The sequence below is a fragment of the Sinohyriopsis cumingii genome, chromosome 15 (assembly GCF_028554795.1).
Source record: "Sinohyriopsis cumingii isolate HCF-2022 chromosome 15, ASM2855479v2, whole genome shotgun sequence".
Taxonomy (NCBI): domain Eukaryota; kingdom Metazoa; phylum Mollusca; class Bivalvia; order Unionida; family Unionidae; genus Sinohyriopsis; species Sinohyriopsis cumingii.
Genome location: NC_142975.1, coordinates 80,682,932 through 80,697,701, shown reverse-complemented (window position 1 = coordinate 80,697,701; position 14,770 = coordinate 80,682,932). Strand labels below are relative to the sequence as shown.

Here is a 14,770-nt window from a genome sequence, read left to right as displayed (position 1 = left end):
TGTTATGCTAGTGAAAAGTCTGATCTTGGAGCAGAGCTATCCAAGAGACAATATCTATGAGCTGTGAAAAATGGTACATAACAACCATAAAGAACAATTTTCCAACTTGTTCAAGTTGGATGACCGAGCAATGTATATGCCCCTTCAGACAGCAGATGGTTAAACTGGGTTGTCAGCACAGAACAATATTAATTCATAGAAGAAAAAAAACAGATTATGCTCAGTAACAACCAACATATTAATGGTCGCAAAACTTGAGACATTTTTTGAAGATTTTCATTTCAATAGAACTCTAACAGAGTTGAAAGGAAAGAGAGACGGATATTTGAGAGTTAGATAAACATTGAACTTTGACTGTTTGATCCCTCTCCTTTCTTTCTACTCCCTCCTTATTTTCGTGGAAAGGGAGACTCCCCTTTAGATAAAATCCTGGCAGCATCTCAGAGATTCCCATAAGCTATAACAATGACACTGATTTAGAAGGTTTTGAAAAATCTACTCCTTCAACTCCTGGAGTGTTCCACTAATTCTTATCCTCTTGTAATTTCGGTATTACTTATTATACCAATTGTTTGCATACAAGTCACTTGCTGAAGCTTCCTTGCTAGCCAAATTTCGTAATTTCATATCACCATTATCAATCCTTGGCATATTAACACAGTACAGCTTCAACCTGTAAATGAGGACATTGTTTACAAAGAACTGAGTAATTGTAATCTATGTTAAAGTACAGGCCATGACAATATTCAGCAACTGTTATAACAGATGGCGCTGATATTTTCAAAATTCCATTTATCTACATTGTTGACTTCTATATATCAAGTGGTGTTATGTCTGATGATCTGACAGTGGCTACAGTTAGATATCTGTACAAAAAGGGTAGTGATGATGCAAACAATTACATGCCTGTTAGTATACTCAGTATTGTGTCCAAGATTCAAGAAAGAGAAATGTATGTTGATATTGAAAACTTTTTAATAACTAATTTTATGAACTACATGTACAATCGGGTTTTAGTGGATTGTGCTGTATTGATAATGCTTGATGCATCTTTTTGATCAGATTCAAAAGGATTGTACACTGGAATGATCATGCTTGATTTATAAATAGTTTTGACACGGAGAATCGTGAAATATTGTGTAATAAATTCGTACGATTAAGAGTTACGTCCGCTGAAAGGTTTGACTTATATATAAGAATTAGACTACAAATTAATCAGTGTTAACGATTCAGAATCTAGCCCTTTAGCAATATCATGAGGTGTACCTCAAGGTTGCAGTTTAGGACCTATGCTATTGTTATGTCATGTGAATGATATGGTTAGTAGCACAGGTACTGATTGTAAGTTATTATTATATGCAGATGACAGGTCTATCATGTTTCCACATCAGAATACGGATTACGTTTCCTAAAGGCTTGGAAAAGAACATGAATCCTGCAATCTTTGGCTCGCCAACAACAAGCTGTCATTACAGTAGGCAAGACAACGCATCCTATTTGGCTCGAACGAGAAATAGAAAAATCACCAGAGAATTTAAGATAATCTGTAATGGCCACATGATCAATTCTGAAAAGTGTAATAAATATTTAGGTCTCCTTAAAGATAATTTACTTTCGGGAGATATAATTCTATAGTTAATTTGACCGCTCTACGTATAAAAGCCTATATGCTTGTAACTGACCATATAAAATGTACTTCAGTCATGTTGCTTATGAACAGTGCCATTTCCCATTAACCTGTTTTACTGAAGTAACAATTTTCTTACAATTAAGGTGCTGTTCAACACCGGTGTTACTATGAGCATACATTCAGACTCCAACCTGATCAGTAGCTATATAGACTAATTGCATTATTTTAGCATACAAATTCGTCTACTGACGTAACTGCTTGTCTCACTGGAATTTAGAACGAAATGTACATTTAGTTGGGATTTTTTTTTTTTTGTTAAAGAGTTTGTTACTTCAAATACATTACAGCATGGAACTTTGTCATTTTCAAAGCCTTGGGATTTTATTGCATATATGTAATTTTATTTTAGTAATTATTAAAGATATTTTTAATATTATTTTAGCATGTATTAAATAAATTTTTAATTATTTTAGTATTTATTAATATGCATATTTAAAAAATATTTGTACAGTTAATATTGAAATTTTGCATAAAGAATAACGTGCAATTTAGATGTTTACCTCGAATATATTACGTTCTTGCTCGCTGAAGTTATTATTATTATTATTATTATTATTACCCTGTGATCCAAGTATACATTTCGTTGGGTATATATTACACGAGAAATATGTCTTAATAATGGAATAATATCACAGAGAAAGCAATTTGTACATAATACTGCAAAATTTTATTTCAATAAGATTTGCTTTTTCATTATTTTCACTTTAATTTGAATTACATGTGTTATGCTGCGTCATAGAATGATATGTCTCTTTCGTCTCCTCATCGTCTGTCTGTAACCACTATATATACTTTTATGGGCATGTACAGAGGAGTGGTGATGAAAAGAGACTGTATAGCAGGGGGCTGAACCAATAGCCGTCCTGCTTCCAGATGAAATTTCCAAAGATGACAAAACACACAAGTCTTCTTATTTCAAATGACCCACTGTGGAATCCAGTAAGACAACAAAAAACTAGTTTTGTTCGAAAAAGATGCTTATCTCTTGAGGCTGGCGTAGCCCCTCTGGAGGCATAAGGGACTACCACTACCTACTTTCATCCCCTTGCTGTCATAGGTCTCTGGAGACGCTATAAGACTGGGTTGTTTTTATTTTACAATGTCTTGTCCCCCACCACTGTGAGGCCGGCTCAAAACTGGTATAACAATTCAATCCTGCCACTCACTTTAAAGTAAAAAAACTGAGGAAGGACTAAAGCTAAATATGTTGCTTTAAAAAAAGCAGCATGGTGGAATTGTTGTAAAAGAAATATGTGTGTATGTTAATGAATAAAAGGACAAATCTGTTAACGGAGTGGGTGGTGGGTTGGACCTACCTCTTAATGATTAATATTTAGCTGTTTTTTGATAATTTGTGGTCTTTTGCAGTCAACGGTCGATCATATTGATCATAGCAAGATGCTGACACAATAACACACAACTATATAAACATAAAAAATGTTTTTGTCTATTGATTGCATCAGTTGGATGTTTAGTCATCTATGCTTGATAAAAATATCCTTCCTGTCAAATATCACACTCCCAGTATGATACTTTGGTTTATAATAAACCACAATGTAAAACCTGACACAAATGTAGTAGATATTTTCGATTTAGCTATTCATGTACTATGGTGTTCTATTTACCAAGGAAGTAAAAACCACCCCAAAGAATATTTTACTCAGAAGTTTAGATTTTCTGCAGGTGATGTGATGCTTAGGTGAACCAACTCTTGTTGCACACGGACCTAAAAATCTATTTAGTTTTGTCCATTCATCCTTCCATTTGTCAATCAATCCATTATGCAGCTAGCCTGTTGCCTGCATGCCTGCTGTCTTATAAGAGAAGGAAATGGTGATTCATTAATTGCAACACAAGCAAGGAAAGGAAACACGAGCCTTTATGGATGCAACTTTTAAAACTTGCCATAATGTTATTATACGTTTGATTATTATACTTTTTATTGTCCACTGTACTTGCAGCGGAAGCATCTCATTAAGGTTTTATTCGCCCATCTGCCAGTCCCAAGCTTGATGGCATGTTTGCACTAAAAGCACTCAATGTAGGGAGATGATATTTGCATAGAATATTTGTATGTATATGTAGATGACCGGTTGTTACTTTCAGGCAATTATGACAATTGTTATTTTCATTTTTGAACTTTTTTTAATGGACTTAGTCATTATGATTAGGCGAAAACTGCCAGGAAGGTTGGACAAATTAAATTTTGTAGACACATTTATATTTATATATTGATGTTCAGAGAATACTTTCGAGCCTTTTCAGCAAGTTCTATTTTCATGCCATTGTAGCCATTTTCACGCATTCTGAAACCGTCGGAATTTGTTAGCACGAATTAAACAAAAGGCGCTAGAGGAAGATGTATGAACTTTTGTGTTCCTGTTTATAAGCAGAATTTTTGCACGTGGTCCACTTTGATTTACATGTCAGTAAGTAGTTTTCTTCATAATTTTCAACATTTTGAGTAGGATGTTCTGGTGTGCATTCGGTGCATAGATGTTTTACAGAACATAAATCTATTTGGATCTAAAACAATTCTCAGACTTCGTGATATATTTTAAGTATAATGTACAATGTAAGTTCAGAAATTGTTGCGGTTCGTTTGTTTTAATAACAGGTAATGATTTTCATTTCTGTTACTCACAGACACTTTATTTGAAACAGGTTCCCATCGTAATTGATTACTTTGAAAGTACATATTTCAGTGCAGTCTTTAAACCATGTTCAGCACAAATAAATTAGAGACGCTTTCTAACTTAACGAGAGATATAGTTAACGTTTACGATGGATATAAATTTGCTCATAAACGATTATGTTAAAAGCACGAAAATAAGAAAACTAAAAAAATAAGTGCATTTAACAGTAGTAATTTCAGATATGTCATCTTCGTTGAAAACATCGTATCTTCAATGTCAGATTGACAAGGCCTGCTTGTTTAACAATTCCCAATCTGAGAATATATTTTGTCCATAATAAATCTCCCTTGATGAAATTTTCCACTAAAGCAAATTTACTTATAAGACCGTAAAATTAGAATTTAACGCGACCAGCCAGTTGTAAGTCGTGGTGCAGTTTTATTTCGTTTTTCATATGATTTGAAAATTCTATCTCTATATCACTCAAAATGCTTAAAAATCACATGTTAACTTCGACATCCCTATGTCCCAAGCCGAGTGTACTTTGCAGTGGTGGTGGTGGGGGAGGGAGTAAAACATGGGTACTTTATTTATGATAAGTTTGTAAATATTTTGAGCAACATTGTTTTGTTCAAAATATTAATGTTTGCTTGCGAAAAGAAGCAATTGTAAAATGGTAAACATTCACATTTAGAGTAAGTCTTGCTGATATTATGGTCCTGTACCAGTACAATTAACCGACAACTTCCGCAGGAAATGTCCTGAAAGACAAAGATGGAATAATTCTGAAGCATATGTCTGTAAAATAATCTAATAATAATAATAATAAGAAGAAGAACAACAACAACAACAAAAACAATATTATTATTATTATTATTATTGCTATTATTACTTACTCTTAAACTACAATATACTAGAAAGGTATGTGAAAATACATAATTTCTCTCTCATACACACACGCACACGTTCAGTACTTGATTTTAAAGCAGTATATAGCATTACGTCCCTTCCGAATAAGATTGTTGCCTCTGCTGATTTAAAATACAAATGATACAAATACTACTATTGATATACAGGGAAACGATCAGAAATCCGGGCGAGGTATTCAAGTTTTTCGAAAACTGTTTCTTGGTTACGAATTACAAAAAGAAATTGATTTGTGACGATTTAGAAAATAAGGAAGAATGCCCAATTTAAGTTTGCTTTTTTTCTCACGAATCACATTGTTCTAAACAAAGTTAAAGAATGGACTAATTTATTGTCACACAAATCAAACCGGGTTTTATTGTAGCTTTATGCTATTGATCCGAGTGCACCAGTTAATTATGTTCACAGTGCACACATACCATCACATCACCCAGGGATCTACACTAAAGACTTCACCAAGCTGTAGTGGAACATATTCCATATTTCACAAACCGGATGTCCAGATCCCAAATGACTTGCAATGCTTTTACTCGCATAGTGGTCAATTACGGATAATTGGACCATTGTCTTCTTGTACATAAAAGGGAAACAAAACTTGTACACAAGCACACACACACAGATTGGGGGGGGGGGCAGGCAGTTTGAAAATTTGCAAGTTTTACTTGTAAATTATTTCAAAAATTCGAGAAGGGCAGAGGGAAGGAGCTTGCGAGTGACTACTGCGAAATTAGATCCGATATCAAAATTTCTTACCCTTCATCTGATTCGCATATGTATCGTGATTGCCCCGCGCATGCGGCATCGTTCCATTTACCATTACCCCAGATGTGAATGCAGTTTTCTTCAATAGAACCACTATCTGGTTGTCCTGGAGACCAGTGGGCTGTGGTTACTGTGCTTTTACTGGCCATCCAAACGAATTTGCCCTCATTCATCACATCTGTAGCGCCGATCCAAAAAACATCTGCAAGAAAGTCATAACTTACAAATCTGTTTTGAAAATAAATGTATTAGTTGTTACTTTGAGACCGTCTTGTCAGGCCAATATATATCAAAATTCATCCATCTTTGAGGATGTGAAACATTCGGAGAACTTAAGTTATCCTATCAGTAGACGAGTGTGATGGCATGCTGCTACCATCTGGAGTGAGGTGTCGTGGCAGTGACATTGGGAGGGTCTGTGTCGTGGCAATGATGACGATCATGAGCCCATTGAATTTGCTTTGCCGCCATCAACAATTATCTTAAACTTATTCTAGAAAGTAGCAGCTTGAGGCAATGTATGCATGATACTTGATCTGCACCACGTTAACACACCATGACGATGTCGCCGTGACCTAGGTTTCATGTTGCATTGGTACGTGATATGTTCTGTGTCGTTTTTACAATTTTGCTCTGTTTTTGTTTCGATCTTGACCAGAATAAAAACACAGAAAAAGTTCCTCTCACTGCGATATATGCTTCACGCTACAAAGCGTTTTACTTTTAAGAAATAATAATTATAACATGATTTTATTAGTAAAGACAAACTTGCACAAAGAGAAATGCGAAAAACGTATTTACTCAATACACTTGCCAATAGGATGGGCAGCAGCATTTAAGCCATATAATCACCTCTTTATAGTGTCATGACCAAATGTGATATTATAAAAGTTGCATATAAGTGCTAACAATTATTAAAAAGAGGAAATAATAGAGTATAGCATAATAACGTTGAAAGTCAGACGTTGATTAATCTTAGACTTGAGAAATTATTCATTGCCAAATTTACTAGAACAAACAAAATAATGTAAAAGATGAGAAATAAGATACTATCTTTAAACGAGACAGAAAAGAGATGAATGCATGAGTAGAAGATATGAAAACTCCATGCATTATCAGTACAGATAAAGACCAATACTCAGATCATTTCCAATTAGGTTACTACCAACCAACCAATAACCCACCTACCCACATTCATTAAGACAGATGTATGACTATCAACCGTCACAAATTCATACAGACAGGCAGAATGTCACGCACATGCGTTTACGTAAATATACCTATATATATATATATATATATATATATATATATATATATATATATATATATATCTTAGTGTAAACTGCTACCATTCCGTTTCGCAAAATACAAATGGGTGAGGGGATAATAGTGTCTTGTGGAATGTATCGACCGAAATTCCATACAAGTATTATTAATACTGGCTGATATCATTGACAAACTTATTTCATATATAGATATCAAAATGCGGGTATATAAACTTATCATGAAACCTACCCATCAACCAACCAAGCAAACAAGTAACTAAGATGCCTACCACATTCCTTAATATACACATATACAAGCATATCAAACGTAAACTTAATACAGACATGCAATGAGGCAGAAATAAAATGACATAAACGTATGATAGCACAAAAATGTCCTTGTTTAAACTGGTTTCGTTCCGCTTGGCGAAATACAAATATATCCCCAAAGATGACGGTATTTTGAGAAACAGAACAACCGAAATTCTACACAAATAATTTTGGTGTGTTATTCTTCGAGCACATGATCTTTTTTTTACAAATGTACAAGAGATTCAAAAGTCTCTTGTACTTGTGAATCATCAAGAATTTCCTACTCATTGAAATATTTACCTACCTACCTACTGTAATGTTTTTACATACTCAATTACCTAACTAGCTACATTTATGGAAATAATTATGTATGCATATGTAAATAATCTTCACATATTTTTAGTGACGCATATTTACACTATGTATAAAAAACGTCTGCATTTGATTTCATTCCTTTGCAAAAATACATCTTTATTTTGATTGGTTTTATTCCTTGCCGCATAATAAAAACATCCTCCTGGCTGGCTGTATTTTGCGGAACGGACCCTTAACATAAGATTATTTTATTTTCTAAATCACATATACTTACAGATATGAATAAAGGAATGATTTTAAACAAGAAAGCATAACTATCTGCAGAACGGCCTAACTACCCATCTAGCTACCCTAATACTCACCTACCCACCTATCCAGGGGCGGATTAAGGCTCACTGGTGCCCTAAGCACTGACAAATCTTGGTGCCCCCCTCCTTTCCACGTACACCTGGGAAGATAACCCTAGGGTGCACCATGATCAAGAAACAGAACATTATGATCAATTTGCACTAGTTTTATCAATTTTTTTTACAAATCTTCATTCGTTCTTTTTCGTTTCACCCTTTCCTCAACTTTGTGGTGCCCCCTTTGGCCCTGGTGCCCTAAGCACGTGCTTAATCTGCTTAATGGATAATACGCCCCTGCACCTATCCAATAACGTACATTGGTGCATTCCGAGACTCTTGTATTGACATATATTCACCAAAAAAAGAAGGACCAGATATTAGCAGAAAAACTGCATTATGTATTATAAACGGACTAATAAAAAAATATGTGACAATTATGGTAGCTTCATACGATATCGTGGGTTCTTTACGGTATTCCAGGTTTTCGTTAATTTTCTGCATTGCACTATATATCGTGTGCTTATCTTATATACACTGGATGACAGTAATTTACTCATTCTGCATCACCAGTTTTATTTCGGGAAAATGTCGGAAATGGCGAGTGCACTGTTTTAAATATGAACCTAAGAATGTCACTTTTTCAAAACAAGGCAGTGCTCGATTTTCTCAAATAAAATCTATATCTTCCCAAAATCGATATCACTGTAACGATTCGGTTAACTATTGTCATCTGACAATGTCCAATGATTTCATACAAGAGTCTGATCACATGATTACCATATCGTGAAGAAGCAAGAAATCGAATCTTTGGTAGCAAATGAAAACTATGAAGGATGTTAATGTTGTTATTGTTGTTGTTGTTGCTGTTGTAGGGTTTAACGTCCTATTTCAGCACAAGATAGGCTATACGTGGCGGCTATTACAAATAGTGTAGGAAAAACCCAGAAAGAACCACCGACCCTCGAGAAGCTACTGGCAAGCTTTCTTACGTACCCACATTGACCGGGTTCTAGACTCGAACCCACGCAAACAGAGGTGAGATGGCAGTGATCCATAACGGTGAGCGCTCTAGGCCACTCGGCCTCTCGTGGCCCTATGTAGGATGTTAATGTTGTTTTCTGGTTGCTTTCGTAATTGACAGATGTTCTCTTTAACTTTTGTTGCACACGGTTTATTACGTTTCTTTGCAACACCTGGTTGTGCTTACACTGTTTGTGGTCGACATGTACTTTCATGCTCACGTTGGTGTGCCCATTCTCCTTGACATTCCTGGCGCCCCCACCCTACGTCACAGGTGATTACATATGCATTGTTTTAATTCTCTAAGGTAAGTTTATGTTGCTGGAGGTTAGAGTTGATGAAATGAGAACTACTGAAATAGCATCCAATTTTCAAATTGATTTACAATTTGCGCAGCATATACATCAAGACCGTAACATTAGGACAAGTATCTGCCGTCTTAAAAATATTTTTTCGTTATTACCGCGATATCAAAGTAACCCCCCTTGTATAACCTTGAATTTACACGGCGTCTGTTTATTGATCGTTGCGTCTTCGCCGCCATATATCTGTTCCGTAAGTTAATCACCTTTCTAGCAGTGTTGAGAATATTATCAAACTGGCTTGCAGGTAGTTATGAAAGTCATGGAAGTAATTTAATGCATTTTCTTTAAGAGCTCCAAAGGAAAACTGGAGAGTTACTAATATTAGCATTACAATAGATCAGAATTAAGATTAAATTTTGCATTTCACAACTGGTGAATGTTTCCAATTCACATAAAACATAATTTCTTTGATTTCGTTACATTTTTAGGAGAATTATTTCTAAAACTTTACAAAGATCAGGTATTATGATAACCATTCTTCATGCTATTTTAATAGTGGAGGGGAACAATCTCTCTTTACATGAAGCTGTTTTGGGATGCAAGATGGTTTTAAGTCTCTTGTCTTCTATTATACAGATCAGTATTACTGTTAAAGTTAACAACACTAATTTATAAATAATCCAGTGTCTCGCGATGTTATATTTTATACATTGAAACAAGCTTATAAATGCTGGAGATTTCCAGTCAAGTTCATTATATACCTCTATGCAATCCAGCAACTATTCAATATGCCTTTGTTTCACCTAAATACTTCTGCTGATCAGCCAAGCTTGTCATATGCATACGATTTCAGTATTCATTCATGAAAATCTTTTAAGATAACTGACGCTTTTTTCCAATTATTTTTTTCTTCCTGTTTGGTTTTTTTTTTGCTACATTTTTTTTTTCTTTTTATGTTCTTATTGTTTTCGATTTTTGTTGCTTCTTTTATTTTTATATATTTAGATATGGGGCTTCGTTTCGTTTTATATAGTTTTGTTTTTTCATACTTTCGAAGCTGAATTTATTGATGATGAACAACATATTCTGTTTGAAGACGATGCAAGTTGTTTGTCTTGAAACAAGATTAACTTGTATATAATTAAACCTGTATCAGCAGATGCTTCGATATAAAGGATGCCAGCTCACAAAACAAAGTATTTCATGAATCCATTTTACATTTTTGATCTATATAACAAAAACACCTTTCCAAACAGAACAAAAATGTTTGCTCTTTGCTTTCTTTTATAAACGCTTTTACTGTTAATTAAGTATTTATCACCAGGTTATTAAAGCGTGGCGGTAGCATTGTCTTACATGCCATAAAGATCCTGGACACCATGCCCAAATTTTGACTAAATGTCTGAATTTCTTGCCACCGTCTCCTAAAGTAAACAAATTAGTATAAATATTGTAATACGCTTAGAAAGTATGGGTGCTATGACAAATTTAACTTACTTACTTGCATACATTCTTGTCTTTCATTTCGTGAATGAGTTCAATGATACATTTTATCCCTGAAATAGTTTAGATTAGATTGGGAAAATACTTTGGAGGAATGAATATATCATACTCCATTTATCACCGTCAGTCTATCAAATCGTTACTTTGATATAGTTATTTTATTTTATTTTCTGCGGAAAGTCTAGCAGTATGTCTTTCTGCTGGCTTTTGGGAGGAGGGAATAAAATTATTTTCACTCGATCACATAAATTGTGCACGGTTAGGAATAATTAAAAAGAATAGATAACACTATACTGACTTTGAAAGCGAGTTCGAATCCAACGATTTTTACATCCATTTTCTTAGTTTATGATGTAATTTTTAAATATTTCACGAGTGATCTTGTCGTTGGTTTCAGTTTGCTCTGACTCATTTGTACGGGCTCGTTGGATGCCTGATTCTGAAGTGTTTGGTCTGTTCAGAGCCTAAAAATCTTTGTAGAATGACAAGATTCGGATTATGGTAACAGGTCATAGTCTCCTAAACATTAGCGAATAAATCTGAAGTGATTTTGCTGCAAACTATGAAGTAGTCGCATTATCGGGACAAAGGACATTGTCACTTGGCGTTCAGACGATGATATAGTCGGTCTTAATATTCGTGAATGCTAAAGTACATAGATCATAGGTTTCGGTTCTTTTCAGATTTACTCACCTTTGAATAAATTATTTAGATAAGTCACTGTCTCCGTTTTGTTGCCACCGAATCACTTACCTTGAGGGAAACAGTGTAAAAAGATTCAATTTTTTAATATTATTCACAATGGGCAGTGGCGTCGCTAGGAGGGTGCGGGGGGTGCGGACCGCACCGGTGACACCATCTCAGAGGGGTGACACCAAAATGAAAAATTGCAAATTTTACAGAGCACACACTGCTCGGTCTAGTCGGATTTATGAAATTTATGAGTGGATAACCGATCATAGTTAAATACATGACTAGCAGGCACAGCAGTGGCGTCGCTAGGGGGATGCAGGGGGTGCGGACTGCACCGGGTGACACCATCAGAGGGGGTGACACCAAAATGACATTACTAAGGATTCTGTATGGTCTGTTACGGAAGGAGGACCATGGGGGTGACACCATGAGCTACCGCACTGGGTGACACCAACCCGAGTGATGCCACTGACAATGGGTACTTTCAAACATTTAATATTTCATGAAATCAATTATCTCCATACATTTATCATGTGCAGGATGTCTTGCAAAAAGATGGTGATAGTTGATTAAAAGTAAAGCAATTATCAAATCTTGCGATGTCAAATGATATTTATACAGTTGGAAATTATGTTTGATTGAGAATGACTAGAATTTATTCCGACTGTATTATATATTTTTGAATAGATAAGACTTGAATATTGTTTCACATATGGAGTGATAGTTGTATTTATATGTTTAATCAGGATATACCATTGGCAACCATTTAAATGAATATAAGTAGCTTTCCTGTGCCTCAATACAGGGAATTTGTAATTCATTCATTGTTCACAGTACTGAGACTTTAGTTAATGTACGGATGGTGACAAAGGTACCACACACTCATTATGATTTATGATGTCAGTTTAATTTATGCCAAGTAATAGTAGGTATTTATTTTGAAATGTTTTCCAAATTGAGGTGTCAATGTCAGATGCAACCTGGTTACTATATTTTCACAAAATCCATAAATATTAACGGAACAAAACGAAGCATATGAAATGACTGATGTCATAGACGAGTATCGTATTTTTTTATCGCAGCCTATATTTGCAACATAATAATAAACATATAATAACACATAGCTAAAACATGACAAAAGTGTGAAACACAAAATATACCGTCCATCAGCTGTATTTGATGCTCGATGAAGTACGCCTCTGTAGAGTCTTCTATCTCCACAAGACGTCCATTCGCACCTTCACCTATAATAGTGCAGACTTTCTGAAATAAGAAAGAATTAGTAGACTTTTTGGCATTATGTAAGGCAATACAAAATGCTCAAAATATGCGGATATTGATGTTTCTGAGTTAAGAAGAACTAATAATTAGTTGAAGATCTTCCAAGATTACGTTGAGTAAAATGCAAGTTTCAGAGCCCCTTGCAGTAAAAACGACCATCAGCACCTTGCTCTTTCCGTCAACATTTGGATCAAAACTATTTTCTGGAAATGTAAATGCCAACTCACCACACTTTGTCATTGTACAGATGAACCAAAGTGGGTGGGGGCGGGTTGGGTGGTGGGTGGTGATGGTGGTGTGTAACAAGTGTTGGAATTTTTAATTCAGTACGTACGTATGCATCAGCCCAAGCTACACGATCCCGACTGATATGATAACAGGAGTGACCGTGATGCAGCCAGCCATTTAAGCAATCCCCGGCAACCTTTGGGAAAGCTGTGATAAAGGATTAAATATGATGAGAAGATAAATATTCGTGTGAAATAAAATAATATTTGATATAATGAATGAAAAGATGAATAGAAATATATAAAACTATAAGAAAAATCTGTACTTAATGTCCAAAAAAGAAACTACACAACATAAATGAAAATAAATTTTACACAAGAAAGAAGACAAAATGAAAAAGACAATTATGTTACAGATGCAAAATAGTACAATCTGTTTTCTTGATAAAAAGAAAAGTATGCATGACACTTTTCGAAAGTATTCTCTTTCCTTAAACTCAATCGGAAGGATTTAGAATGGTTACAGCACATAAGATACGTGCTATATATAAACCAATCATGGTCAGAGCTGACGTCATTACTAAATGGCATAATTTCCTGAACCACATTTTACAGTCCCATCTATCAAGATATACTGACATCCAGACAAAGGAATAATACATGCATGCATACATACTGACCAAGCGCATTCTCTATGTAATTTCGTTTTTATTTAATTTTTACTTTGTGTTGTTTGATACTCTTATACGTTTAAGATAGTATAAAATAAATCTTATCCCACGATGAATGCTGAAATATTGTGTATAATGTTTTCGGAATATAATTTCGAGTTCGAAAATCTGATGCTAAAAGCCTTCCTATTTTTATTTTTATTTTATTTTTTATTTTATTTTTTTTTGGTATAATGTACATCTTTGACAGATGAACGATCTCGTCTTTTTTCAAATTCAAAGGAAACCTGAATATTGCGCAGTGTTTATTATTCATTTTGAGCATCTCCCCCACCCCCCTCTCTCTTGCTCGATGGTGGTTGCTGGCTTCTTTTTACATATATGAAGGTATAGAAAAAAGGTCAGTTGATGGCATCTTGTAATTGTTGTTTTAAAAAGATCTTTCAAACTAGATTACAAGATGTAATACCAGTTCACGCAAAGAGCGAAATAATTAATACGTACCCACTCCTAAAATTGCTAGCAGCGAAAAATAGGACATCTATGTACGTCTTGCACACTGATAAGTGGTAAATATGGGACACTTTTACATTACTTGCGTCTCTTTAATCTCTCGTTCTCTTTGCAACTCTTATCTCGTCTCAAATGAAATTGATCACAAGATGTGATCACATCAGTCGAGATGCAAACTTTCCAAAGCTTCATGTCTTTTTAATTATATATCAAACGTTGAAACTTTGCGACTCCAATATTATGGTTTTACATACATGCATGTTTATACACAAATGCCGGAATACAGACAGTGAGACAATA

At 34.8% G+C, this 14,770-nt stretch overlaps 1 protein-coding gene across 1 annotated transcript; it reads right to left on the bottom strand.

Annotated features, from left to right (window-relative positions):
* Positions 1-2,806: 2,806 nt before the first annotated feature.
* On the bottom strand, positions 2,807-14,579 carry LOC149782167 (low affinity immunoglobulin epsilon Fc receptor-like). The gene is made up of 5 exons (XM_089933591.1): positions 14,462-14,579; positions 13,394-13,494; positions 12,939-13,041; positions 6,007-6,217; positions 2,807-5,087 (listed from the first exon to the last, which is right to left on the bottom strand). The coding sequence occupies exons 1-5, from the start codon at positions 14,496-14,498 to the stop codon at positions 5,060-5,062; spliced, it is 480 nt and encodes a 159-aa protein (XP_089789717.1). The 5' UTR covers positions 14,499-14,579; the 3' UTR covers positions 2,807-5,059.
* Between the last annotated feature and the right edge of the window lie 191 nt (positions 14,580-14,770).

What these genes read in the sequence shown, in the direction of transcription:
- LOC149782167 (XM_089933591.1), bottom strand. Translation starts at nt 14,498, where the DNA reads ATGTCCTATTTTTCGCTGCTAGCAATTTTAGGAGTGG. An exon ending in TAGCTTGGGCTGATGCATAC is followed by an intron (nt 13,042 to 13,393) that starts GTACGTACTGAA and finishes TTCTTATTTCAG; the next exon opens with AAAGTCTGCACTATTATAGG. An exon ending in ATATGCGAATCAGATGAAGG is followed by an intron (nt 5,088 to 6,006) that starts GTAAGAAATTTT and finishes TTTGTCTTTCAG; the next exon opens with GACATTTCCTGCGGAAGTTG.